General features: G+C 36.5%; 1 protein-coding gene across 1 annotated transcript in view; it reads left to right on the top strand.

Moving 5' to 3' along the window:
* The window catches only part of ADGRB3 (adhesion G protein-coupled receptor B3), a 450,308-nt gene that overhangs the window by 264,097 nt on the left and 162,573 nt on the right, over nucleotides 1–23,638 (top strand). The window contains exons 15-16 of the mRNA XM_014937019.1: nucleotides 4,317–4,419; nucleotides 9,415–9,458. Coding sequence (XP_014792505.1) covers nucleotides 4,317–4,419; nucleotides 9,415–9,458 — 147 coding nt within the window. The remainder of the gene's footprint in view (nucleotides 1–4,316; nucleotides 4,420–9,414; nucleotides 9,459–23,638) is intronic.

Below are 23,638 nucleotides of genomic sequence, written 5' to 3'. Positions count from 1 at the left end.
CTGCAAACTTGACAAACTTGACAACCTGATGAAAGAGTTAATTTTTACTGGCAGCAATCAAATATCCAGAAAGCTTTACTACTTCCCATGTGATTTCAGTCCCTGGCTTTACAGGAGTTAGGGTGGGAGTAAAGTAAATATTTGATTGTATGACACCTGGTTTTTGTAGTTTTCAGAATTACAAAGGTGACACACATTCCCATACATTCCTTAACATCAGCACTAAAAGAGATGCAAGCTTCTGTATCAGCACGAGGAACTTCTTTGTTTAAAATAAACATTCAAACAAATAAATAATATCTTAGTATATCTTTTGGGAAAATGTTTCAAAGCACCTACCAGAGAATCCCCATCTGGTACATCACAGGTGTCCTGTGAGCAAAATGAGGATTTCATTATCTAGGGCAGCCTATACAATATATTTCACAAACTCCAAAATTAGCTGTATTTTACCATATGGGCTTGATTTTTCTTTTTTTTACTGGTATAGACTCTGTTAAAAGGAAGTCTTGTAAACACAGTATGAGATGAAACTTGGCAATTACATTAATATAGAGCTTTTTGGATAAAGTGTTTAATCCTAGTGGCACATATATTTTATTCAGAGAATGTTTTCAGGACTGTTTAAACAAAAGGTTAGGAAAAAGAGAAGGTCTTTATTCTTCCTTATGAAAATATTTTTTTTTTCCATGCACAAGTAAATAAACTTGATCTGGTTCTATTTGCTAATATACTTTGCTGGATTGCACTATTCTTGTAATGTCATATGGATTTTTTTAAAATCATAAAAAAAATTTAAAATTGACATATTGAATATTTTCTGCTCTGTAGATTGAATATTATTTCCATAGCTCTTACATCCCTAAGCACATCTATGTTATTAGGTTCACAGAAAATTCATTCTCAGTATAATACTCATCTAAAAGATATTATATGTAATTCCTCTCCTGGGCAATCTGAAGGAATACATTTCATATTGCCATATTGTAAGATAGTTCTTAACTTTTCCTCTAACATATAAGAACAAATAAAGAATCAATGATTTTGCTGTAGCAAGCCTTTTTTTCCCATCACTTAAACAATCACCATACTTTTCCTGCTATGATTTCCTGCACTGAAATATTCTCTTTCTCCATTTGAAACACCATTCCTAACCCCCTCCTCTGGGTGCTGAACAGCCAAACAGGCCCTTGAACTTCCTTAAGTCAGCTCAGACAGAGGGTGGAGAACGTCAAACGGGCTTTTACTGAATAACATTTCTGCTATAGCATCCGTAATTTTTCTGTAACGTATACAATATTTGCACATTGAACTATAACTTCTTTCATACCTTATTCATTAGCTCATTTTTCTTGAGCAACATGGAGTCATTCTAAAAAGAAAAGAAGACCTGAATTTCATATCACATAGAATCAATATGTATACCCATATAGAGAAGAATACCCTCGAAATGTATAACCAGATATAAAAAGAACTTAGAAAAATAACTCTGACTAATATTATTATTAATTCAGATCAGAAAAAAACTCCACTGAGACAGTGGCTGCAGAAGTTCTTCTTGAGCCTTTACTCAATCAAACTTTGCTATGTTGATTCTTCAAGGATTTATTCAACTATAGTTCCCAAGGGTTTTAATATATTTTTTGTCTAATTGATTTCAAAATTTGACACTGATGTGTATTTTTGCTGACAGTCAGCAGAGCACCATCCTGTACAAGTTCATTTCTCATTAAATACAAATTTTAGATATTTTTTTTTTATGAAAGAGAAAGAAGTACAGGTGAAGTCACTTTCCACCTGTCATAAAAAATCTATCAGATAATGCACTTGCCCACGAATTGCGAGGTAGGTCATTCTCATTTTATGTCATTCCCATTTTATGTCATTCCCAATAGGAGAGGGACTGAAATTCACATATTCCACCTCATGGGACGTTTCATAAAATCTGATTACTTAAATTCCTGGATAAATGCTCTCAGTACTTTGCTATTGTTTAAAATAAATATTTTCAATAAAGGTATCGATGGCACTGTATTAGTGGTTTTGAGGGAAATTCTTGTGACTACAATGCTTTGAGGCCTACAGTAGGCCCCATCCAGCCTGGCCTTGAACCCCTCCAGGGATGGGGCAGCCACAGCTTCTGCAGGTAACCTGTTCCAGTGTCTCACCACCCTCACAGGAAAGAATTTCTTCCTAATATATAGTCTAAACCTAGCCTAAATCTCTTTCAGTTAAAACTGTTACCCCTGTATCTATCACTACACTCCCTGACAAAGAGTGATAGATAGAGCAACCTGGTCTGGTGGGAGGTGTCCCTGCCCCGAGCAGGGGGATTAGAACTTGATGATCTTAAAGGACCCTTCCAACCTGCATAGAATCATTCCATGATTCTATGCAGATTTCATTTCACAGTGATATAGACACTTACATTTATTTTCTGGTGAAACAGAATTCTAGGGGCTGTTGAGAACATAAGTGGAATGGTAGGGTTTTAATGACACTGAGGTAAAATAGATGTACTGGGGTTACAGTTTAGGTATCTTAAGTGCTCTTTTGAGTCTCACCCTAGAACCATCAGAATGGTAGAAAAAATTAGATACAGCAAGGAAATATTTCTCCATCACAAAGACTGTGATCAAGAACTGAAGTATACGTTACGTTAGCTTATGTGAGTTTCCAAAATGGAAAAAATATTTTAATAGTTAGTAAGCTCTATTTCCACTTGTCATGATCTGTTAGAGAAATCAGTTTTGTATTTATTTGGAGTTTTGTTTGTTATTTTTTAATTACGCCTTACTTGGGAACATCTGCAGATATTCAGCTACTCTATGAACAGTAAGGTACTGTGATTGCTCCCCCTCTACAGAACACACTGAAAGTTTATCAGGCATTAAATGTTAGTCTGGTAGAGAGATATGTTTTTGTCAACAGTGTGTGAGACTTTCAACTGCGACCAAAGGGAAGGTTGTTAAGGAATAAGAAGCAAAAGAATTAAGTAAAATGTAAAGCCGCTTTTGTTATATTTCCATTATATGATTTGGCTGAGTAAAATGGGACTAGAATTCATATCTTGCCCCAGAAGAGTTATTTCTTTCCTTGTGCTGAGTAAAGTGCCCACTGAGTTAAGTTTCTGTTACTGTAGCCATGGCAATTCCTGTTTCAATGATCCAGCAAAATGAAATCCTCTCCTAAATACCATTTCCCTAGAGAAAATAAACAATTAAACAACAACAACAAAAGAATATTTATACTGTCTACTATAACTACATCTAAACTGCCTAGCTTCCTCTTTGATAACGTGCGAATATGTCTTTCTGTGAGGTTTTATGTTTGTGTATATGCATCAGCAGAAGGTGTTGAAAGCAGCATTACATCCAAAGGAAATACCGTACTGATAATCAGAAACAGTCATTCTGATAACTGGCAGTTGTTCTAAGCCTGACGGGTCTTAAAAAGCAAGGATCTCAGACATGAACATCGTGTCAACATGTCTTTATGCCTGTATTAGCATAACCTTGACAATACTAAGTCCTTCCTAGAAAGGTAGCTACAAAACATAGTGATCCATATTTTACATGAAAAGAGAGGTTGATGATGAATTAGAGACATTAACAGAAAATTATTATTTTGAGTCTCCTCGTACAATAACATAAGAACAAATCTAAACAACATATATGAGAAAACAATGTTTGGTTTTGGTGGGTTTTCTGTTGGAGCACAGCTAAAGATTATATTTTTTAAAGTATTTAGGTGATGAACGAACTCATACACCAAATGCAAAGGTTTTTCAAAAAATCAGAAACAGGTGGAGTAGTTTTTTCACCAGCACAGAATCAACAGAACTGTAGAATCTCCCATTACACTCATCCATCTTCACAATTTTTCACTTAACAGTCAGAAAAAAAGCCCAACAGAGTGGTTTGGAAGAAAAATGACTGCCTCATAGAACCTAGCCGGTGGGTCGATGTTGAGAGAAGCAAATGATATGCACTTGAACATTGACAAAATGTTTGTGTCATCAATAAAGCCTTCTAATTAGTAAATTGTGCTTTAAGGAATGGCACTTCTGCCACCATTGTTGCTCTTCAGTGTGTCAGATGTGGTTGGTAAATAGTGAATGTTTCACCACTTGCAAAAATCGCCCTGATGATTTGTTGACTGAAGTCACAGAAAATACCAAAGAGATACTTCTTTAAATATAATATCAGAAGCCTCATTTAACCTCATACTAAGTTAAATCTTTCTTTCTTTCTTCTTTCCTTCCTTCCTTTCTTCCTTCCTTTCTTCCTTCCTTCCTTTCTTTTTTTTTTCCCCAGGAATTTTACAGTTCTTAATTCAAAAATCATTGTTGTTACTATACGACCTGAGCCAAAAACTACAGATTCTTTCCTGGAGATAGAGCTAGCCCATCTGTCTAACGTAAGTACAAGGATAGTTGATTTCCTCTTCCAAGAGTATTTATCTGATCATATGAGAAAAAGAAGCAAGGTTGTTTTAAATAAATAAATAAATATCAGGTAATAAAACTCAGTTTAACTGTTAAAAGTTAAGCCCAGGAACAGTCTAACATGCTTTGAAGGGAATGTGTACTTGTTTCATGCATGTGTATATGCAAAACAAAATTAATTGTTGTTCCATGAGTTTTGAAGTTTTCATTTAAGCAGTAATTTTTACCGAAAACTCTCCATTAACCACTTTGATTAATGCAATTGAAATTGTAGTATTGTGCTGAATGCTTAAACTTTTGCTCCCTGCACAGGTCATAGAACTATGTAGGTCTTCAGGCTTTCTCTTGTTTTCTTCAATTATTTTATACTCAAAAGCTAGGTTTTACCTAACCTGTTGTAGCAGACATTGAAAGAAATGCTCTGGTTCCAATTTAGCTTATAACTGTTTGAGGGGTTTTTGTGCAATTATTTTTAATTCTGTACTTTTCAGCCTTTAATCTGACATTAAAATGGCTTAAATCTGAAAAAAAAAATAAAAATCATGATTCTCTGTCTAACTGTATGAAAAATATTGTTTTTTCTTTCTGCTGTCAGTCATCTCCCAGAAGCCACAGGGAGAATAAAATGTATCTGTCTGTGAAATGTTTGTGATGTATGATATTGGTGAAATAATGTGAAGGCATGATGTATAAACTTTGTTTATGTTACTAAGAGTTAGTTTACTTTCAACAGTCATAAATAGACAATTAGAAGAGACAGTTACTACAGTTTTAGTAGACAGTGTTGTTAGGCAAAAGACTGTAAAGCTGTGATTTTGTGTTACAAACAGTTGCTGAAGTAGTCATATAGGTATAATTCAGCTGGAGGATTTCCAAATATTTCAGGCAATAACAAATTTGGATTAGTGTCTCTGGGCAGAAGTATGAAGAAAACTCTTTGAACGCTTGATCTTTGATTTACATTTTACTCAAGGTTAGAAGAAACTACTTTGCCACCAATGGTCATTCAGTTCTCAGAAAAATGATAGTACAAAGAACATCTTAGTGAAATTTATTGCAAAGTCAAGCAGAAAAAAAAAAAAAGGAATAAAGGAATATAAACTGAGCTGAATCCTTACCTTTCAGTAAGATTAGAAGTTGATGAATGAGTAATTGTGGAGACTTTGGGATTTATATTTCTCTGTTTCTATTTAATTTTAAGATGTTTTAGGTTGTGTAGGTTTGGTGTTTTGTTTTGGTTTTGAACTCAAGTTACAACATATATATTAAGAGAAAATATCAGTCTTTAACATAACTTCTGTTCCTGTCAGAAATTTCACTAAAAATGTAATGCAGTATTTGCTGAAATAGGCCACAAATTAATCATATATATCAGGGGAAAAAGAAAAACAAACTGCCTTTGAAAAAAAATACTTGTTTTGATCTTACAACGATCCTTATTAAGAAGAATTTGTGGTATTTTTTTTCTCAAAGCTAGCTTTTCATTTCCATTATTGTAGGAATGATTGTGGGACTACTTACGAGTTGTAGATAAGGAATATTGGAGTATGACTTCTATATTTTGAAATTGGAATTAGTACTTGCAAAAGCGTGGGGTAGCAGGTAGGGGAAAAGAAAAGACTGTAATTATTTTTGTCACTTACCCTAGAAAAGAAATTTGAAAAAAAAAAAATAAGTATACCAGTAAGCAACATGTCAGCATTGAAAATACTTATAAACCAAGCACAAGCTATTAAAACTACCACAACACAAGCAAGGCCAGACCAGTAAAAGGTTGGACTGCTGCGCCCCCACAAGCCAGAATTTTAGGGACTTCTTAGGAATTCCTAGGGACTTTTCTTCTTTTTTTTTTTTCTAAATCCATCCCTCTAAGTAATTTACAGAGCAGGTTTTTGCCAAGTTTCAAAATCTTGGAAATGCAGTGAAAGTTCATTGTTACAAAAGGTCAGATTAGAGACACTGATTGTCACCTTGCTTTGTCGACCTTTCCATAACAGAATATTAATGAATATTGTATCAGCTCATATCTTGAAAGGTGAAAAGACCTTGCCAACAGGTGTCAGAGACTTTTTTTTTCCCTTTGGCTCAGTTTTTGTCCTATATTTTAATCCAGAGAAGTATCAAGTGCTTGAAACAAATTCCCCATCCACTGAATAAATTAAGTAGATAAGAGATTATGAAAAATGGTGGGAAAATAATAAGTTAATAAGTTAATATGTTTAATTCAAACTAGCCTTAAAATACTAATTTATTTAAAATATATCATCATTCATTTTAATAAAAACAGAGGATTATTTTGTGGAGGAAATGTAAACCACAACTACACATGCTGCTTGGAATAGAGCATGGCATTTGGATTTGCAGATAAATGAAGATTTAACAGACAGCTGGCCACAGTGACATTGGGGGTTGCAATGCATTATTTAGAGTATATATTTGGTCTTACGCACTGTGAATATATTGATGAATGTGATCACATTTTTCCAGGAGTTTGATTAATGAGACATGGAAGTAATCTCTTAAAAACTGCACAACTCTAACAAAAACCCTCTTTGCTCCCACGAGTGTACGAATTCTCACCTTCTGACAGCACAGAAGTAACTCGGGGACACTGAAGTGACGAGCCAGCAGCCGCGTAGGATATCAAACTTTCAACTTTGGCTACAAAACACAGTGGGCACTCTGCTGCAGAGCTGTCAAAGTTGCCAATCACATCTCAAAAGTTCAGTTTTCTGTGCCAGGCGAAGTTATATATACATACATAGTCACACACAAACACGTCTGTTTTTGAGATACCCAAGTCCTTTGCTGTACTGCATTGTGCAAACCAACACTGCAGCTGTCCTAAACGTTAATGGACGCAGTAGCTGCTTCCTTAGCTGCTGCTAAGTAATTAACTGGCGAGAGCTGTGATGAAGGGCAACGAAACTAGTGAAGGGCCTAGAAGACAAATCGTATGAAGAGCGGCTGAAGGAGCTGGGGCTGTTTAGTTTGAGGAAGAGGAGGCTGAGGGGAGACCTCATCACTCTCTACAACTACTTGAAAGGACACTGTAGAGAGGTTGGTGCTGGTCTCTTCTCACAGGTAATTAGTGACAGAACGAGAGGGAACGGCTTCAAGCTCCAACAGGGGAGGTTTAGATTGAACATTAGGAAGGAATTTTTCACAGAAAGAGGGGTCGGGCATTGGAACAGGCTGCCCAGGGAGGGGGTGGAGTCACCGTCCCTGGCTGTGTTTAAGGGACGTTTAGATGGGGTACTGAGGGATATGGTGTAGGGGAGGACTTTGTAGAGTAGGGCTGATGGTTGGACTCGATGATCCCAAGGGTCTCTTCCAACCTCAATGATTCTATGATTCTATGATTCTATGAAGGATTGCTTCAGAAAGTGATGGCTGTTGGAGGTAGCTCAGCAACAGCAGTGTAAGGAGACATCGCCAGGAGGTCAGACCCAGGAGGACCATGAAAAAGGGAGCAACAGGTTAAGGGCAAAGAAGGAACCAGGAAGAGAGGCTTCTTGTGGTCCTTGCAGTTCTTGAAGGGTGTTTGATGAAGATATCAAAAGAGGAAGAAATTCTGAAAGGCTGCTGTGTCCTTACGAGCTGCCACGTCTGGCAGAGAAAACCCTCACCCAAGACCTTATTATGGAACAGGAGTAATATTTATCTTGCTTTCCATGTTTCTGCTTAATCTCTCATTAGTAACCGCGATGTCCAAACGCATTCTTTTTTCCTTTTTTTTTAATTTGAATGCATTTCAAAGGGAGTGAAGAATGTGATCTGACAGCAGCAGTTTTATTGCATTTCAGCTTTCTACAAAGGCTTTTATTTCCCTTTATTTTATAGATGTTTTCATGATGGACATTTCTTCTGAAAGCATTTTTGTATTCATTCTACTTGCACCGTGGGAATAGCCAGCATAAACTCTCTGATGTCTGCTGCAAGAAAAGGCATCTCAAATATATAATGTTGGCTATAGGAGTACTTTTTTAGTATGCATATATTTATATCAGATTGCAACTAGAATTTCTTCACCCAGTCTTAGGATACAAAGCAATACTCCTTATAAAATGAAACTTTTAAAAAAAATTAGTTCTGCACCATCATGCTGTTGTTCTTATTTCTTATTCTTCTGTATCCTCTTCTATCAGTGTAACTGAAAGTTTTTGGCTAACGATGCAGGACCTGGTCACTGAATCTTAATGGGCCTGTTATCCTGTGCTTTGTCCTGTGCCCTCTTCCCCATCCTCTTCTTTATATTATAAATGCTTCAGGGAATGTAACATCCTTTATTTATGTTTGTACAGTGCTATGTTCTTATAAAATGCCATAAGTATATGTTGGCTTTAAATATTTATACTCTACTCATAAAATTCCATGCAGTCAGCAAAATACTGAAGTAGAGGGTCAAAATTTCCCTAAATGCCTCTCTCACAAGCAACTGCAGAAGGACTTTTTTTGTCTTTGACAAAGAGGTGGATGAAATCTGCTGATTCAGGATGTAATTGAGAAAAGGACTTGGGTACTGAATGCAGGGTGATCCGAAATCCCAGTCTCCAGACATTTTGCCCAACCTATGCTTAAAAATGTTAATGTCATTTCTGGTTTTGACATCCAGGTTCCCTAAGGGCCTGCAGTTCTGCTTCTAAACACACCCAGAAATGTTGAGTCGTCTCTCTTAACAGATTAACTCTTATCTCATATTTCAATTCTAGTAGGATATACCAAATAGACAACTTCATGCTTACCTTGTTTAAGAGAGAGAATACAGCAAATACTCTGCTTTGAGATTCAAGTGTGTTCTAAATACTCCATAAGAATTAACCTTAAGCTTTTGGAATTTCAGTGGCATAAATTTGTCAGAGTATAAGAGGGATCATGTAGGAGGAGACACAGCTAAATATTTAGGTCAAGTGTGACCTTTTTTTTTGTGTACCTGTAACTAATAGATTTGTTTGTTTTCTCCTTAGGGTACATTGAATCCCTACTGTGTCCTGTGGGATGACTCAAGAACGTAAGTGATGGATGTTTGCTCTTCTTGCTATGGCTCATGTATTACAAAGTACCTAGCAATATTTAAGTAGCTGGTCAGTAAATGGGTTGGTATGAGGGCAGGAAAAATGAAACTTTCACAGAGGGAAAGTACAGAATTCTCCAGCCACTTGGCTTCCTTTTGGCAGCTATGTAAATTGAAAGAATATAATACCTCACCAGGAAAAGATTACTCACATGGTAATTTTAATCCACGTTTTGAAGATTAAAATGACAATGTCTAAGAACTGTAGTTCCTTGATGGCAGTTGCTGGGCAACAAGCAAGTGGGTAAATGATCATACAGATAACTAAGGAAGGCTTCCATTTCTGTTACTGCAAGGAGAAATATCATTTTGAAGTGTGATACCCACAGCAATTTTCATTTTAGTTGGTGTAAATTTTCAGTTTAGTTTAGTAAAATAATAGCTGTATCGTGAAAGCTTGCTAGAAGTCTTCTGCTACTTTTTTTCAGCGTGTTCCCCTTCTGTAGCAAAACAGAAAATATCACTGTAAAGAAGTAAAGCAGTGAAGTCAGCATGGTTTAAAAAGAATTCCAAGTTTAGGCAGTTGTAATTTGCTGCACTAATCTGTCACAATGAATCTCCCACTGAAGTCATGGCAAACTTTGCCTAAATACAGATTAAGTATTTCAAGAAAGATCCCTATGTGGTTGGCATTTTAAGATGATGTTTTACTTCTTGTCCAGGTATATTATGTATATCTTATGCTGCTGACTCAGCTACATTGTGGGAAATTGTGTGCCTGTGACTTTGTGAGTGCTTTTACCCCTGAGTCTGGGTTTGTATCAGTGCTGTGGTGGCTGAGAAACAACATAATGGTATAGAAATGAGAAACCTTAGACGTGATACTAGAAATCACTCCGAATGCAAATAGTACCATGGTCTATGCCTCTGCAAAAGAATCATAATGCAGTTATTTGCCAGCAACCTCATGTTCAATTTCTATAAAATGTGTGGAATGAAGTACATAAAAGACTTGACACTATGTATTATTATGTGCACACAGAATGCAAAACATTTGGAACGTGTTCTTTTGTTTCCTCTTCACAATTTTTTGCTTACACAGTATTAGAACAGTGCTTTATTTACCATTTTTTACATGTATTACTTTAAGCACACGCTCTGAATTCACTGCTCCAGTCCAGAATATCAAATGCATATTTGCATGGAATTATACTACCAAAAAAACCAAAAAATGTGATTAAAAGATTTCATGCAGGTATTCAGGATTAATGTGCAAAGCAATTGCAAACAAATGTGTTTTGTGCTTGCCACTAGTTCTGCATGCGTTTCTCTTAGTATTCTTTATAGAGAAGTTTAGTGCTACATATAACTATTGGTTTCAGTATGCTTCAGAATCTGGGTGGAAAAGTGAAATTTTGACATGTCTAAAATTTACATGAAGCTTACGTAAAATGGTCTGAGGTTTTGAGGGAGAAACACATATACTTTTGTATTCTGAAGGATATCTTTTCTAGTCATTTAGTAGTAGCTACTGAAGATGTTGAAATAGTTGAAGTTTAGGGTGTTCTTGGAGATCTATCAGTTTTGAGAAGTGATATGAGCCATCAAATATTCACAGTAAGTTAGGATGTATCAGTAAGTTCTGCATGGACATCATCGTCACTTTCTTTACACATGTGTGTATTAATTTATGTAGAAAATTCTACTGTTTTCCTCCGTCCTTAGGAAAGGGTCCCTAATCAGTTGATTCATAATTTTATTTTTGTAATACAGTTTCTTTTTCCTTTAGAGCATTTTATTTGTATTTACTCAGGAATACTTTAAGATTTATATTCTGACACCATGCATTTTGAATTATCATGAAAGCTCTATAATGCTGAATCAATTCTTATAATTTTAAATCTTAATAAATAAATATGTAGAGAACTATACAATTGGTCAGGTGCCCACGGTGATGTTGAGTTCTTTTATTTTTTCCAAAAAGTCAGGCATTAGCTATTCTCAGCAGCTGGCAACTGTATTTGATGGATTAATAGCCTCATCCACACTGCAAATCCTACAGAGCTGTGCTGTGCTCGTGTCCTTCCAAATTGGGTAATTTTTGCATAACCAGGATTTGGCAAGTGCTTTGGAACAAAACCAACAAAAAGTAGTCTGCTTTTAGCTGAAGGTGCTAAACTAATCAGTCGTCTATGCTGAGGCAGGTGTTTGAAATTAAGTGCTTTTCAGATGAAAACTGTGTTTACTTTTCTCCTTGGCATCCAGCCAGCCCTAACCTCTCATGGGTTTTGTGACCTTTTTAGCCACTTCTCCCACATCTTTATCTGCATGCATTGCAAGTTCACATGTGGTAAATGACATCTCCTCCACTGATCCTCTCAGTTTAATACTTCTCCAACAGCAGGGGAAGCCTTGTCTGTCTGGGTTTTGGGCATGCTTCTCAGGAGATTCATCAATAATTAACAGTTTCTTATCATCCATCATTGAAGAAAGTTCTGTATCTGTGAGCCGTTTAATCACACCAGATCATTAAACTCCATCGATATCTGTGACAATTTAGTCATCCGAACTTTACTGAAACCTGTTTAAATCCAGTCTTTCGATGATATTCGGTGAGTCTTCCCTGTAGTGATATTTTGTAAGGTTTTCCATTTATCAGGCTGGCAGTCTTGTGCCCTCTCTATAGGCAACTAGTCAAATGTGTGCACGATATTGAGACAGTGCAACTAAAGAATAAAATATTATGTCTTGTATTATAAAGGGCAAACTCAAATCCAATAATTCAGCTTTTTTTATTTCAGTTGATTCTCCCAAAATGTAGAGCACATCTGTCTGTGTTGATTAAAATTAGGCTGTTTGTGCCTTCTGGTGCTTCCTTCAGTATTTCCAGTCTCCCTGCATGAAGCTGATAGCATCAATAGTACGAAAGTGATGAATTTTTCCCTCTCAGAAATTTGACTGATTTCTTCATGCATTCGTTTCAGAAAATGTATTCTAAGTGTTGACTTCAGTAAAGTCTTAGAATACTGAATGCTTCTCCTTTCAGTACATGGGAAAATGTGTGGAATATTTGTAATGGGCATTGTGAGAATAAACAATTTGGTTCCTTAAACCGACCAAACGAAGACTCAAAAAGAGTTGTATCTTTTCTGCTTTGCGTTGCCTGGCATGAAAAACTCTCTCTGCTGTCAGGAACTGTTTGTGATGCATTGATTCCAATGTCTCAGTCCACAAACAGAAAGGCAATACATTGGTCAGGTCCTAGGCCTGATTTTCCCACCCCACAGAAGTGATTTAAGATGAAAGAAAACTCCTGAAATTTTTTCTCCTGTCTCTCCTACCTTTCCGGAAAGGAAAAGAAGAATGGAGAGGGAGACATCAGAGACATTCTCAACCAGCAAGTAATCCAATGGTTAGAGCATCTACTTGGGAACCACAGGGACCAGCCCCTCAATTTTTTCTTTACAGAAGTTACTCGAGGAGCTTGGAACACATTTTTCAGTCTCACAGGAGCAACCCATGCCCACTGAGCTGTTGGCTCCTCTGGAGTCTGTTACTCATGATGTGTGCTGCTGGAACTCTGCCATATTATTTAGGAAAATATTCATGGGTTGGGGAGCTGATTCCCAGCACTTCTATATTTAATTTTACCACTCATGTGTTTGTCACCATGCCACACCTAAATCTCAGCCATATCACTGTCAGTGGGTTTTTTCCTAGCTTTATGTAAGTCTGGGCAAGGCTGTGTAAGCCTGAGGTGGTCAAAGAATCTTTATGTGTATGCATACATTTCCATTTTAAAAATTCCATCTAGTGTGGCAGTTTGGTAGGCTGTCTCAACAGTTCCACTGAACTTCATGTCCTTCTCTGATGCTTAGATCTGTGACAGATGCCATAACAACCAGTCTGTATGGAGCTCTAGGGCCCAGGAAAGTTTGGCCCGACAAAGTTAGTCACTTGTCTTAGCGGGCCCAGACCCTGGACTCTTGAACCATGGTGCAGAAGTCAAAGCACAGTAATAGGCTGGAAGCACAGTCATAGGCTGGAAGCTGGGTGCCGTAATACCGAGCATCACGAGTAACACCCTCACATGCAGCCCTCAGCTCCCACCATCACCATGAGGGCGTGGAAGATGGGGTGGACATGGAGAGTCACCAGAAGGAGGTGACACTGAATTTCACTGAATTTTTTCACTGAATTTTTAGAGTTGGAAGGGACCATAGAGATCATCTAGTCCAACTCCCCTGCTGAAGCAGGACCACCCAGAGCTTGTCAGAGCATGTTACTCAGGAGCATCCAGGTGGGGCTTGAAAATCTCCAAAGAAGGGGACTCCACACCCTCCCTGGGCAGCCTGTTCCAGGGCTCTGCCACCCTCACCGTGAAAAAGTTCTTCCTCATTTACAAGTGGAACCCTTTATGTTCCAACTTGTGCCCGTTGCCCCTCGTCCTCTCACTGGGAACCACTGAAAAGAGTCTGGTTCCCTCCTCCCTCAGCCCGCCCTTGAGATACTTGTCAGCATTAATAAGGTCTCCCCTCAGCCTTCTCTTCTCCAGACTAAAGAGTCCCAGCTCTTTCAGCCTCTCCTCATAAGGGAGGGGCTCCAGTCCTTGAATCATCTTTGTAGCCCTACGTTAATTAACTTATTCAAAAGTTAAATGCCTCCTGGAGTGCCTACTTTTATGAATAACTTCCCATGATGGACCCTGTCTAATAACACACTACATAATCTTCTATCCTAGTAGTCTTGCAGAAAGAATTGAAAGGCTACAGAATCATGTTCTTTTTTGATAAAACAGTATGGAATGAACCTGATCCAAACTCCCTTGCAGAAAACAAAAAGGCTTTGACTGATTTGAATCAGATCAGATCAAGTGGCAAACCACTGGTCAAGCCACGCAAGTCCTACATTGAAAAAATTTAAATGTACACGTTGCTAAGATTATACTGTAATGCAGGAGTACTTAGTTCTGAAATATGTGTGTATTGTGCGATACAAAATGGAGTGTCTTTATGTTGAAAAAGACTCAGACCAAAATTTTCTTTGCTTAAGTCACACACAAAATGAATCAGTATATATGGGAGGAATTTATAATTTAGTTCTTTTTTATAACACTGCTCTTCACTAACACCTACACGGCCACGAACAGAGCTTGTACGGCCTGCTGAGATTTATAGCAAAAAAAAGGAAACCAAATTAATTCTTGCTAATAAGTTTTCTTTCTCATTTGTACTGGGTGATTAATCAACTCCATTTGTTGAGAACTCAATTGCTATTTATTGCCTTTATGTAAATGTAGATTTTCAAAAACTAAAAATAGTGATTTCTTGTAATATCAGGCAATTATCATTCTGAAATGTGAATAAAAAGAACCAGTGGTTTTATCTTCTTAATCAAATTTAAAGATTTGAATTGGACTTTTGACAAATTTTTTAGTGTATAGTGAGGGCAGAAGGTAACTAAAAATTTGAATAAACTTTATAACAGAAAATAAATTGGTCATAATTTGGTTTTGCATCTGTGTTTCCAGAAAAATTCATAGATATTAACAAGTGAAATAAAATTTGATCATTGTTTTCCCTAGCAATACCTCACCCAGAAACGCAGCAGATGAGATCCATCATCATGCTGGCCTTGGAATGACTTTTGTAGAGGAAAACAGTGTTCACCAAATCCAGTAAAACTTCCAAAAGTACAATATAGCACAATTACAACTGCAGAAGTTTATCAACCTTTCTCATTTATGTCATGTAACTCTTAAAGTGTGTTAAACCTGTAGACTTAAAAGCAATATAGCACAGAGGCTGGTATCGTCCCCCTTGATTTATAGATTGGGGAAAGTAGGGCATAATGAAAGCAGCACATCCAAGGTCACTCATCATACCCCAGCAGAGTTAGAGCTCCAAATTCCAGCGTCCTAATTGAGAATGCTCTCTAGTTGGTCTCAAAGCCAGTATCATTTCCCTGCCGTGTTGCAGAACACTGGAGGTTAAATAGTTTTATAATGAAATTTCTGGTTTTTTCCCATTCATTCTGATGAGCTCATGAATGCTGCCAGTCCTGAAGAATTCCACTCTGTTTATCCAACAGAAGTGCAGCAGCACTAAAGGTCTTTGTATTAAGCCATCCTTAAACAAAAATGAAACCTACTTGTGTCACCCAAGAAGATGAAAGATCTGGAGAATATTGTTCTCCATGTGGGAAGCACCCTGCTGCCCTTCTCTCCTCTTCTCTCACAAGAGAGAGACAGATCATGTGCAGAAATTGCTTATAAGTAAATCACGTTGTGTGGTTTTGTGCAGACCTGTATTTGTTTCTTTTAAACTTATTTGCAGTCAGTACAAAACAGACAGAACTACAGCTGGTATAAATACGCCTACTTTTAGTAGTGTTATGAGGAGAACATAATACAAGTTGGTTTTGAGCATTTGCAGAGTATACGATTGCTTCTTTTTGCTTCCAAATGCAGGGATTTAAGTCTGACTGAAGTGTCCTCGTTTAATAACTATTTTCTCTGATAAATCAAACATCATTTAATTCATCAAAGGCTGCTCTGTCCTTCTACAAGAAAGGTGTTTTTATGGCAAAATGACCTTAAAAGAAACGTTTGGAATAGTGTCTTGAAATGCATCTTAGAGGGTGTCCCCCAGTTGTTTCTGAAATCATATCTTTGCCTGACAAAACAGTAAAACTCCACCAGAAACAGTCAAACTCATGTCCAGTTTAAATTTGCCATATTTTATCAATTGCTGTCACAAGTCTACATCTTTAATGTTATATCAGCTGTTATATCACTGACTTCACAGGTATTTAATCCTCACACGTAATTAATCCTTTGCTGAATCTCTGTGCCATGGTCTAGCAACACGAGCACACTCAATTACATCTCTTCCTGGAGCAGTCACTAGAGGGAAGCAAAGACCTTCACGTGCCTATCCTTAACGTCAATCAAAGTCTTTATGTCCTCACTGGCAATATCTGGGCAGTATTCCATCCAAAATTTTGGAAAAGGCCTATTTGGTGGAAAACCGTCCTTCAAAAAAAAGAAGAAAATGTTACATGTCTGTATTGTTGACTTGCAGAGGCCACTGCCATTAAAAAATACAGCCATTTTCATGAACGATGTTTTGAGAATTTGAATCTAGACAGGAATCTCAGTGCAAAGGGGATAAAGAAGATGATTCTAAGACTTTTGTTCTTTGAAGCATCCCAGTATTCAGAAAAATGCATTGAAATGTTGGTAGCATTGTAGCTATGCATTTGCATCTCTATGCATGGCAAAACCTAAGATAAATTATACCAGTTTCGTGATATATCTTGTTATCCATGCTTCCATTCCATAGTGTTTTGTCTGTGGTAGTCAGAATCTCATTCTGCATAAAAAGTTATTCTGTGTGTACCAGGTAAGCAGATCAAGAGAACATCAGATATTAAATGGGGACTAGTTCATCATGCATTCCATTTCAGCACAGAGAATGCATAATGTGTAGACAAAATTATATTTATCTTCCAATTTATGAGGGTTGTATGTAGGGTAGGTTTACCATATACCATATACGTTGCTTTTACTGTTTTTAATTCAGCCCTGTTCTGCTTAGAGTACAACTCAACTTACCATTCTCTCCTATGAGCTAGGCTGGTTGAATTCCTTTAAAACAGATCCAGTAAAGGCCAACATTACATTTTCTGATATTTGCTTAAAGGAATAGGTCTGATAGTAATTGAAGTTGCCATAAAACTGAAATGCCCAGAAACAAGGATAAAATATTTAAAATACTGTTTTGGTTTTTATCAGTTAGAATTCTAAGTGTTTTAAAGATTATAAGGACAATATTTATACTACTTACCACTTAATTGGAATAGAAGATCTTTTATTAAGCTTATGCTATGCAGGACGGCCCAGTCGTAATGAGAATAATACAAATGTATATCAGGATTTAAACAAGTTTAAATGGAAAGTAATATGCTAGATGAACAGCTCCAAGCAAAGCAATTTCACAAAAAAAACCCTGTTGTGTTGAATAGCTGCTAAATTATGCCTGAATAGATTTTTAGCTGAGAGCATGATGTATTTGTGATGATTTTTAATGCTATCACCATCTTCTCTGATAATGTTGAGTGAGGAATATTTCTTGCCTAGCTAGTTAACTAAATGTAATATACGTATGCATTGAAGGGCATGGGCTGGGGCTATTATCCTGCAATTCATACTATTATTCTAGGCAATGGAGAATATAATATAATTCTAAATTTCACAGGCTATGGTTATGATTCCCAATGCTACATGTTATCCTAATGATGCAATTTCTAGTTGTTGGCCTCTCTGCCATCTCCCCACAACTCTATGGAAGTGGAGCAAAATGTTCATCTTTTAAATGACGGAAATATCTTTGCATGTATCAAAAGCATGAGTTAAAGTGCCGTCCTGTTCCTATCGGTTCATCACTAAACATAAACCTGTTCCTGATGTCAGGTTTACCAATGGATTCATTGAAAGTCCAGATTTAAACAGCATGTCAGATTGGGACCATAGAACCGGAATCGTTCCACGGGTATTGGCCCAAATCCAGGAGTTATTGCATCAATTTGAATGTCACTAATTAAGGCATTGCATATACTGAGATATAGAGCAGTACAGAACCAGAAAAACAGAATCACTCCTTAATAATGAATTTGATATATTTGTGTACTTAGCCTGTAAAGATTACGTTATTTTGACCAGACTTAAAATGAAGTCCGTTAGTTTATACTACTTCATGAGTGCAATTTTGACTGAAATACAGATCTATTCAATGTCTTTTTAGAATGTCAGTGAGTACTTACTTTTATATCTACTCAATTTTAAATGGTTATTCACAAAAAGAATCTATCGTCTTAATATAATATCATAATAGCTTATACTGTAAATATGTTAAATATCAGATAATAAAACAAAACAATTCATTTTAAACAAAAAAGAACTATTTCATTTGAACAACTTTTGATTGCATTTAACCAACATAGTGCCAGCAGCCAGTAGGGGAATTCTAAACCAGGAGAGACAGTCAGCAGTAGTCAGGACAGTCTAATCTCTTTTTAAGCAGATTATACATTAAAAGTTGTAGCATAAACAGGAAAAAGTCAATAATATCTTTTTCTATGCACATCACTCATCTTCAGCCCATTCTTCCCTCCCTTCTCTTTTTTTCTTGTAAGTGGCCAGTCAACCATCTGATGTTTTAGGTACACAAATTGTGTGTGTACTCACACACATGCTTCAGCATTTCATATACACACACAGATTCAAATCTTTGAGAAATAAAGCATATAAAACATATTTACCACCAGTGCCCCAAGAAGAACATCTGGAAACATGAAACACCATTTTCTTTATAGTACTACAGAGTGAGGCATGCTCTGCGTAGTGCAAAGCATATTTTTCTGATGTCAGATTCTACATGCTTTTAATGTTATTTATATTAAGTACCATATACCGATCTTGAAATAGCACACCTTAATGTGAATTACATTTTATCTTCTTCATTGTAAATTCAAGAGAAAAACTATGCTAAATTTACCAAAAGCTTGTCCTTATATGCATGTATTTCTATATATATCTCCGTACTTACCTTCCCTGTACAATTGACTGCTGAGAATGTGTTTTATTTTTGTTTTTCACCTCAGGCAGAGTATTCTGTTCGTGTGTTTTTGTAATTTATATACTCAAGAGAACTCTGATCAGACGCAACCTTCTTTTCCTCTGAGGTTTCTCCAGTAAACAGAAAAAATTTCATCAGGGTCAAGGATATATACAGTGTCTAAATATCATAGTGAGTCAGTGTTTCAGCCAACATTAGAGCACAAAGTACTTTTAGGTCCACAACCCCATGACTTAGACACTAGAATTAACTGCCTTTCTTTAGTCTAGAAAATGTCTAGCACTTGTAAAAGAATCCATGTGGGTTCTTCTTCAGACAGTTGTGGGGCAGAACCAAGGAGATCTGGGAGTGCCGTGAGAAGGTGTTTGCTAGTGCATTCTGCTGTGTATGGAGTTTCTATATATACTGGGCATGCTATTTTAGAGATACTCTTCTTTTATAACCTCCCAGCTCAAACTATTACCCAAATGTCATTTTATAACCTATACAACTGTTTGTCCTTTTGGTTTGTCTAGACCTTTAAATTTTCAGTTTATTTTGATTGATGTGATTGTGTCTGAGAAAATATATATCACAAAAACCAAGGAATGTCCAGGTCAGTGTTTTGGGACAAGTGTGGACAAGTTTTTGATATATTTTGTATTTGATTTTGAAGTAGAAACCGTCAGTAGCCAGCTTTACAGCTGGTGGCTTTAATTTTTTCCCTTCTGGTTTTGTTTTTTGTTTTGTTTTGTTTCTTTGTTTAATTTTGTTTAACAGGAGGCATTTTACAAATGCAAGCTGATACAAATGTGAGAATAGTATTTTGTTAAGATGAAAAAAGATTCAAGCACCTTTTTTTTTTGGCAGATTTGCTGCATTTCAAGCGTCCAAGTGTAGAAGTCTAAAACATAGGCCATTAAATGCAGCAGGATGATTTATTTTCCTTAAACTTAGTGCCAAAATGTCCTGGACAGACAATTAGAGGCAAGAACTACAATAAGTGTCTCACAGCAGCTAAACAAGACAGCTATCCTTTTCTATTAACCACACCGAGCCAGGAATCTACATAGAGCTAGGAAGTTGGAAATAATTGATATGGAAATATCTTTGAATACACCCTAGGATTAAGATTTAATATTAAAGGTTAAATTTAGATATATTAATACCACTGTGTAGCATTTATAGGAGGTAGGAGAAACTGATGTCCTTCGGAGCAGGTGAAGGCAAAGACCCCATAAGAGATGTCTAGCAGCACTGTATGCAGGAAATAAAACTAATTGCTAACTGTAGAATTAACTGAAAAGTTAAGAAAACAAAAACTTGAAAATGAGTATGTCTGCCAGTGCCACAGTCATTGAGTACCTACTAGAGGTAAACTGTCCTATAGACTGTACTAACAAGATCTCCATGGACTATAATGGAAGCTTAGACACTTTGCCTACCTATAGGTGCCTAAATTTAGAAGTTTCAATACCAAATGGAATCCTGCCCTATGCATCTATTTCCACCTCAGCATATGGATTGCCCAGTTATGTCCTTGGGGTAAACATATGCTTGATAAAGAGATGAAGATGACCTTTTGCAAAATAATCTAAGGTTAAATCCTTTGTGGAGTACTAGGGGTTCTAAACCCTCTTCAGTCTGAAGGGGTTCAAACTCACAACTTTTCCTTTCCAGGAGACAGCCCTGACCATCAAACCGTAAGCAATGATCTCACAGAGCTGCTTTCCTTGCAAGCAAAAGTAAAGATAAATACACATAATAAAAATATTGAGAACATGCTATTAACATTGACCCGGAACGGGATATAGAAGAATAAAGTTCAGAAGTAAATTAAGATACAAAGTCTGTTGTTTTTGGAAATGGGTATTTTCCAACTTTGTAAATTCATCATTAAATTGATAGTGACAAACAGTGACATTGTGGAGAAAATATCCTCCAATGGCAACACATGAGGTATCAGTATCTTGTCAGAGGACAGGCAATGCAATCAATAACATCTATACTGGAAATATCAAATGAAATTGATAGACATTTTTGAATGAAATAAGATGAGAAATGAGCCCTCATTGGGAATGAGACATGCTCTAATAAAGAATACTTAGTTTCTAACAAAAAGTTTGTAGTGAGAATCGGGAGTTAACAAAGTAATGTTTTACTTTTCTCCACTTTTGGTGGATAATCAAAAAACAATGGGTAAATGTGATCCTACAAGGTTGATTATGTTCCCAAGAGCACCTTTGAGGCATTTTCTGCCCTTGTTACGGTTTTACTTATGAAGAAAGAGAACGTTAATATATTACCAGTCTTCCACTGTGTTATCGTTGTTACCAAGCAGGGATTATAATGAAGGCAGTAAGCGGTGCACAATCCATTCTCCTGACATCACCTGGTCTGTGTTGAACACAAAATGGTCTGATAGTTAACTTTTGTGGCATTTTGAAAACCGTAACTTTGCATAACTTTGTGAATGCCATAGTTGGTATTGAACAGACTTTCCAGTGTGTATTTAAAACCAGTATCGATCCTATATTCTGTATTATCAAGGTGCAGACAGGCCTGGGGTTTCATATGTGTTAATAGCGCACGATAACAAAGAGGGTAACTCTTCTGTCTGTATGGTTCCTCTGCCATATTTTCTTAGTAATGAGGAAGTTTGAAATTTTTGAAGCAGAAAATCTATTCTCATTCTGCTTAGTGACACAAAATGAAGAACACAAACCTGTCGTGATTTATTAATACCAATTGTATTTTCGATTGTCTCGTATCAGTTCCTAAAGGCGAAAACCCCAGAAATAACCTTTTCACTATCTTTCTGAACTGAAGTGGGTGATGTACTCTAAAACTTAAAAACTAGAACTGAATGGCTTACATCACATGCCCCTTTTCCCTACCCACTGCTCTGGTATCTTTATTTTCTCATGCATTGAAATGAATTTAACAAGACAGACAGCGCTCACACATGCAAAGTAGAACCCATTTAGGTGCATTTAGGTTGCAGGGATTATCCATGTCAGCAGAGAGGACTACATAGCAAGAAAACTAATTAACAATAAGACATTATAAGAAGCATTATAACAAGATTTTCATGAATTGTGTCTTATAAATATTCAAAAACTGGGTTTCTGTACAGTGCACTGAGTAAGTCCACACGCTTTTAAGTTTGGATTTTGACTGCTCTCAGTTCTCCCTTAAACCTCATATTTTAGCTTCTTCTTCAGTATGCCGTACAGCATCATCGTTAAATCACATTTTTTTATTACATTTTATGCAGTCTTTCCAGAAGGATGTGTAAAAATAATGAAATTTTAGTTTGAGGGATATTTTGCCCTTTACAATAATGTAATCAGTGAAACGTGTGGAGACTCCAAGCAGTTATTTGAATCGTAAAAAGGCAATGAATAACATAAGGATTGTATTTATTTCCAGAAAAAAAAAAAAGTTCTGGTTACCAAATAATTCAATATTTACTGATTTCGTTCTTGTGCACACAATCAGTTAACTTAGAAATATCCATCTAAAGTTAATTTTACTTCAGCCTATGTGCTTTTTTTCTCAATCTTTTGGAATATTTACATATAAAGTAATTTTTAAATACCAAAGTTAATGTACCTTGTGTTTTCAAGTTCTTCTCCAGCTGGGTGAAAATGCTAAAATGTTTACAATATGTGATGTCAATGACACTTCTATGAGAATTACAGATTAGCCCTTATTGCTAATTTTTAGTGGAAAAATGTAAAACAAAACCATAATATACAAAAATGCTATATAGCATGTGTTGAGCTTGGTTATATAAGTAGGTTCATTATCTTCAACCTTTGTGAGTTTAGTTTTGATATCTGCACGTTAAACGAGCATGTCTGTCAAATTACTGGCACTGTTTGTTGCCTTAAATTTAAGCTCTTGCTTTACTGAACTGAGCGTCTCTTGATTATTTATTTGCTGAAAGAAAACTTCAGTAGGTGGTTAAAAAGGTCAGAATACAACTGCACCTAAAGTTTAAAGGCAAAAATAGATACATTTTATACCAAAAGTACTCCTGTCTTAAAAAGCACATCTCAAATAAGGACAGAGGACAATGATGCCATTCAAAAGCTTGGGAATCTAAACAGATATAAGCAGGCCCATTTTTGGTTATAAAGAAATACTTTAATTTTGGATATTGTTATAACTGAGAACTGCTTTTGCAGGAAAAAAGTCTTTCTAATAGTCTTACTGACCGTCAAAGCCTTCATTTTCTGTTTTACTTACACACTTCCTTCCTCAGTAAAACTACAGAAGAGCCTTGGAACACAATCTAAATTAATCAACAAGCACAGTGGAGAATTTAATGCACTGACACCCTGTGCTCAACTAAGGGCAACAGTGGTACAGCCCTTTTCTGAAAAGTGGCAGCATCAGAATGGCCTTATGGCATTATGTTTTCTTTCAGTGACTTCCAGTTAACTTTGGATGGGTTTATGAGCAAAAACAAGCAAACAACAGACAAAGAGCCTATTGTGACTGTAAAAGCGCAGTCAGAAGTGGGATCCTTTCCACCCACCAGTAGTCCTTCCT

This window comes from Calidris pugnax, unplaced genomic scaffold (assembly GCF_001431845.1).
Source record: "Calidris pugnax isolate Ruff unplaced genomic scaffold, ASM143184v1 scaffold12, whole genome shotgun sequence".
Taxonomy (NCBI): Eukaryota; Metazoa; Chordata; class Aves; order Charadriiformes; family Scolopacidae; genus Calidris; species Calidris pugnax.
This window is presented reverse-complemented; position numbering and strand designations above follow the sequence as displayed.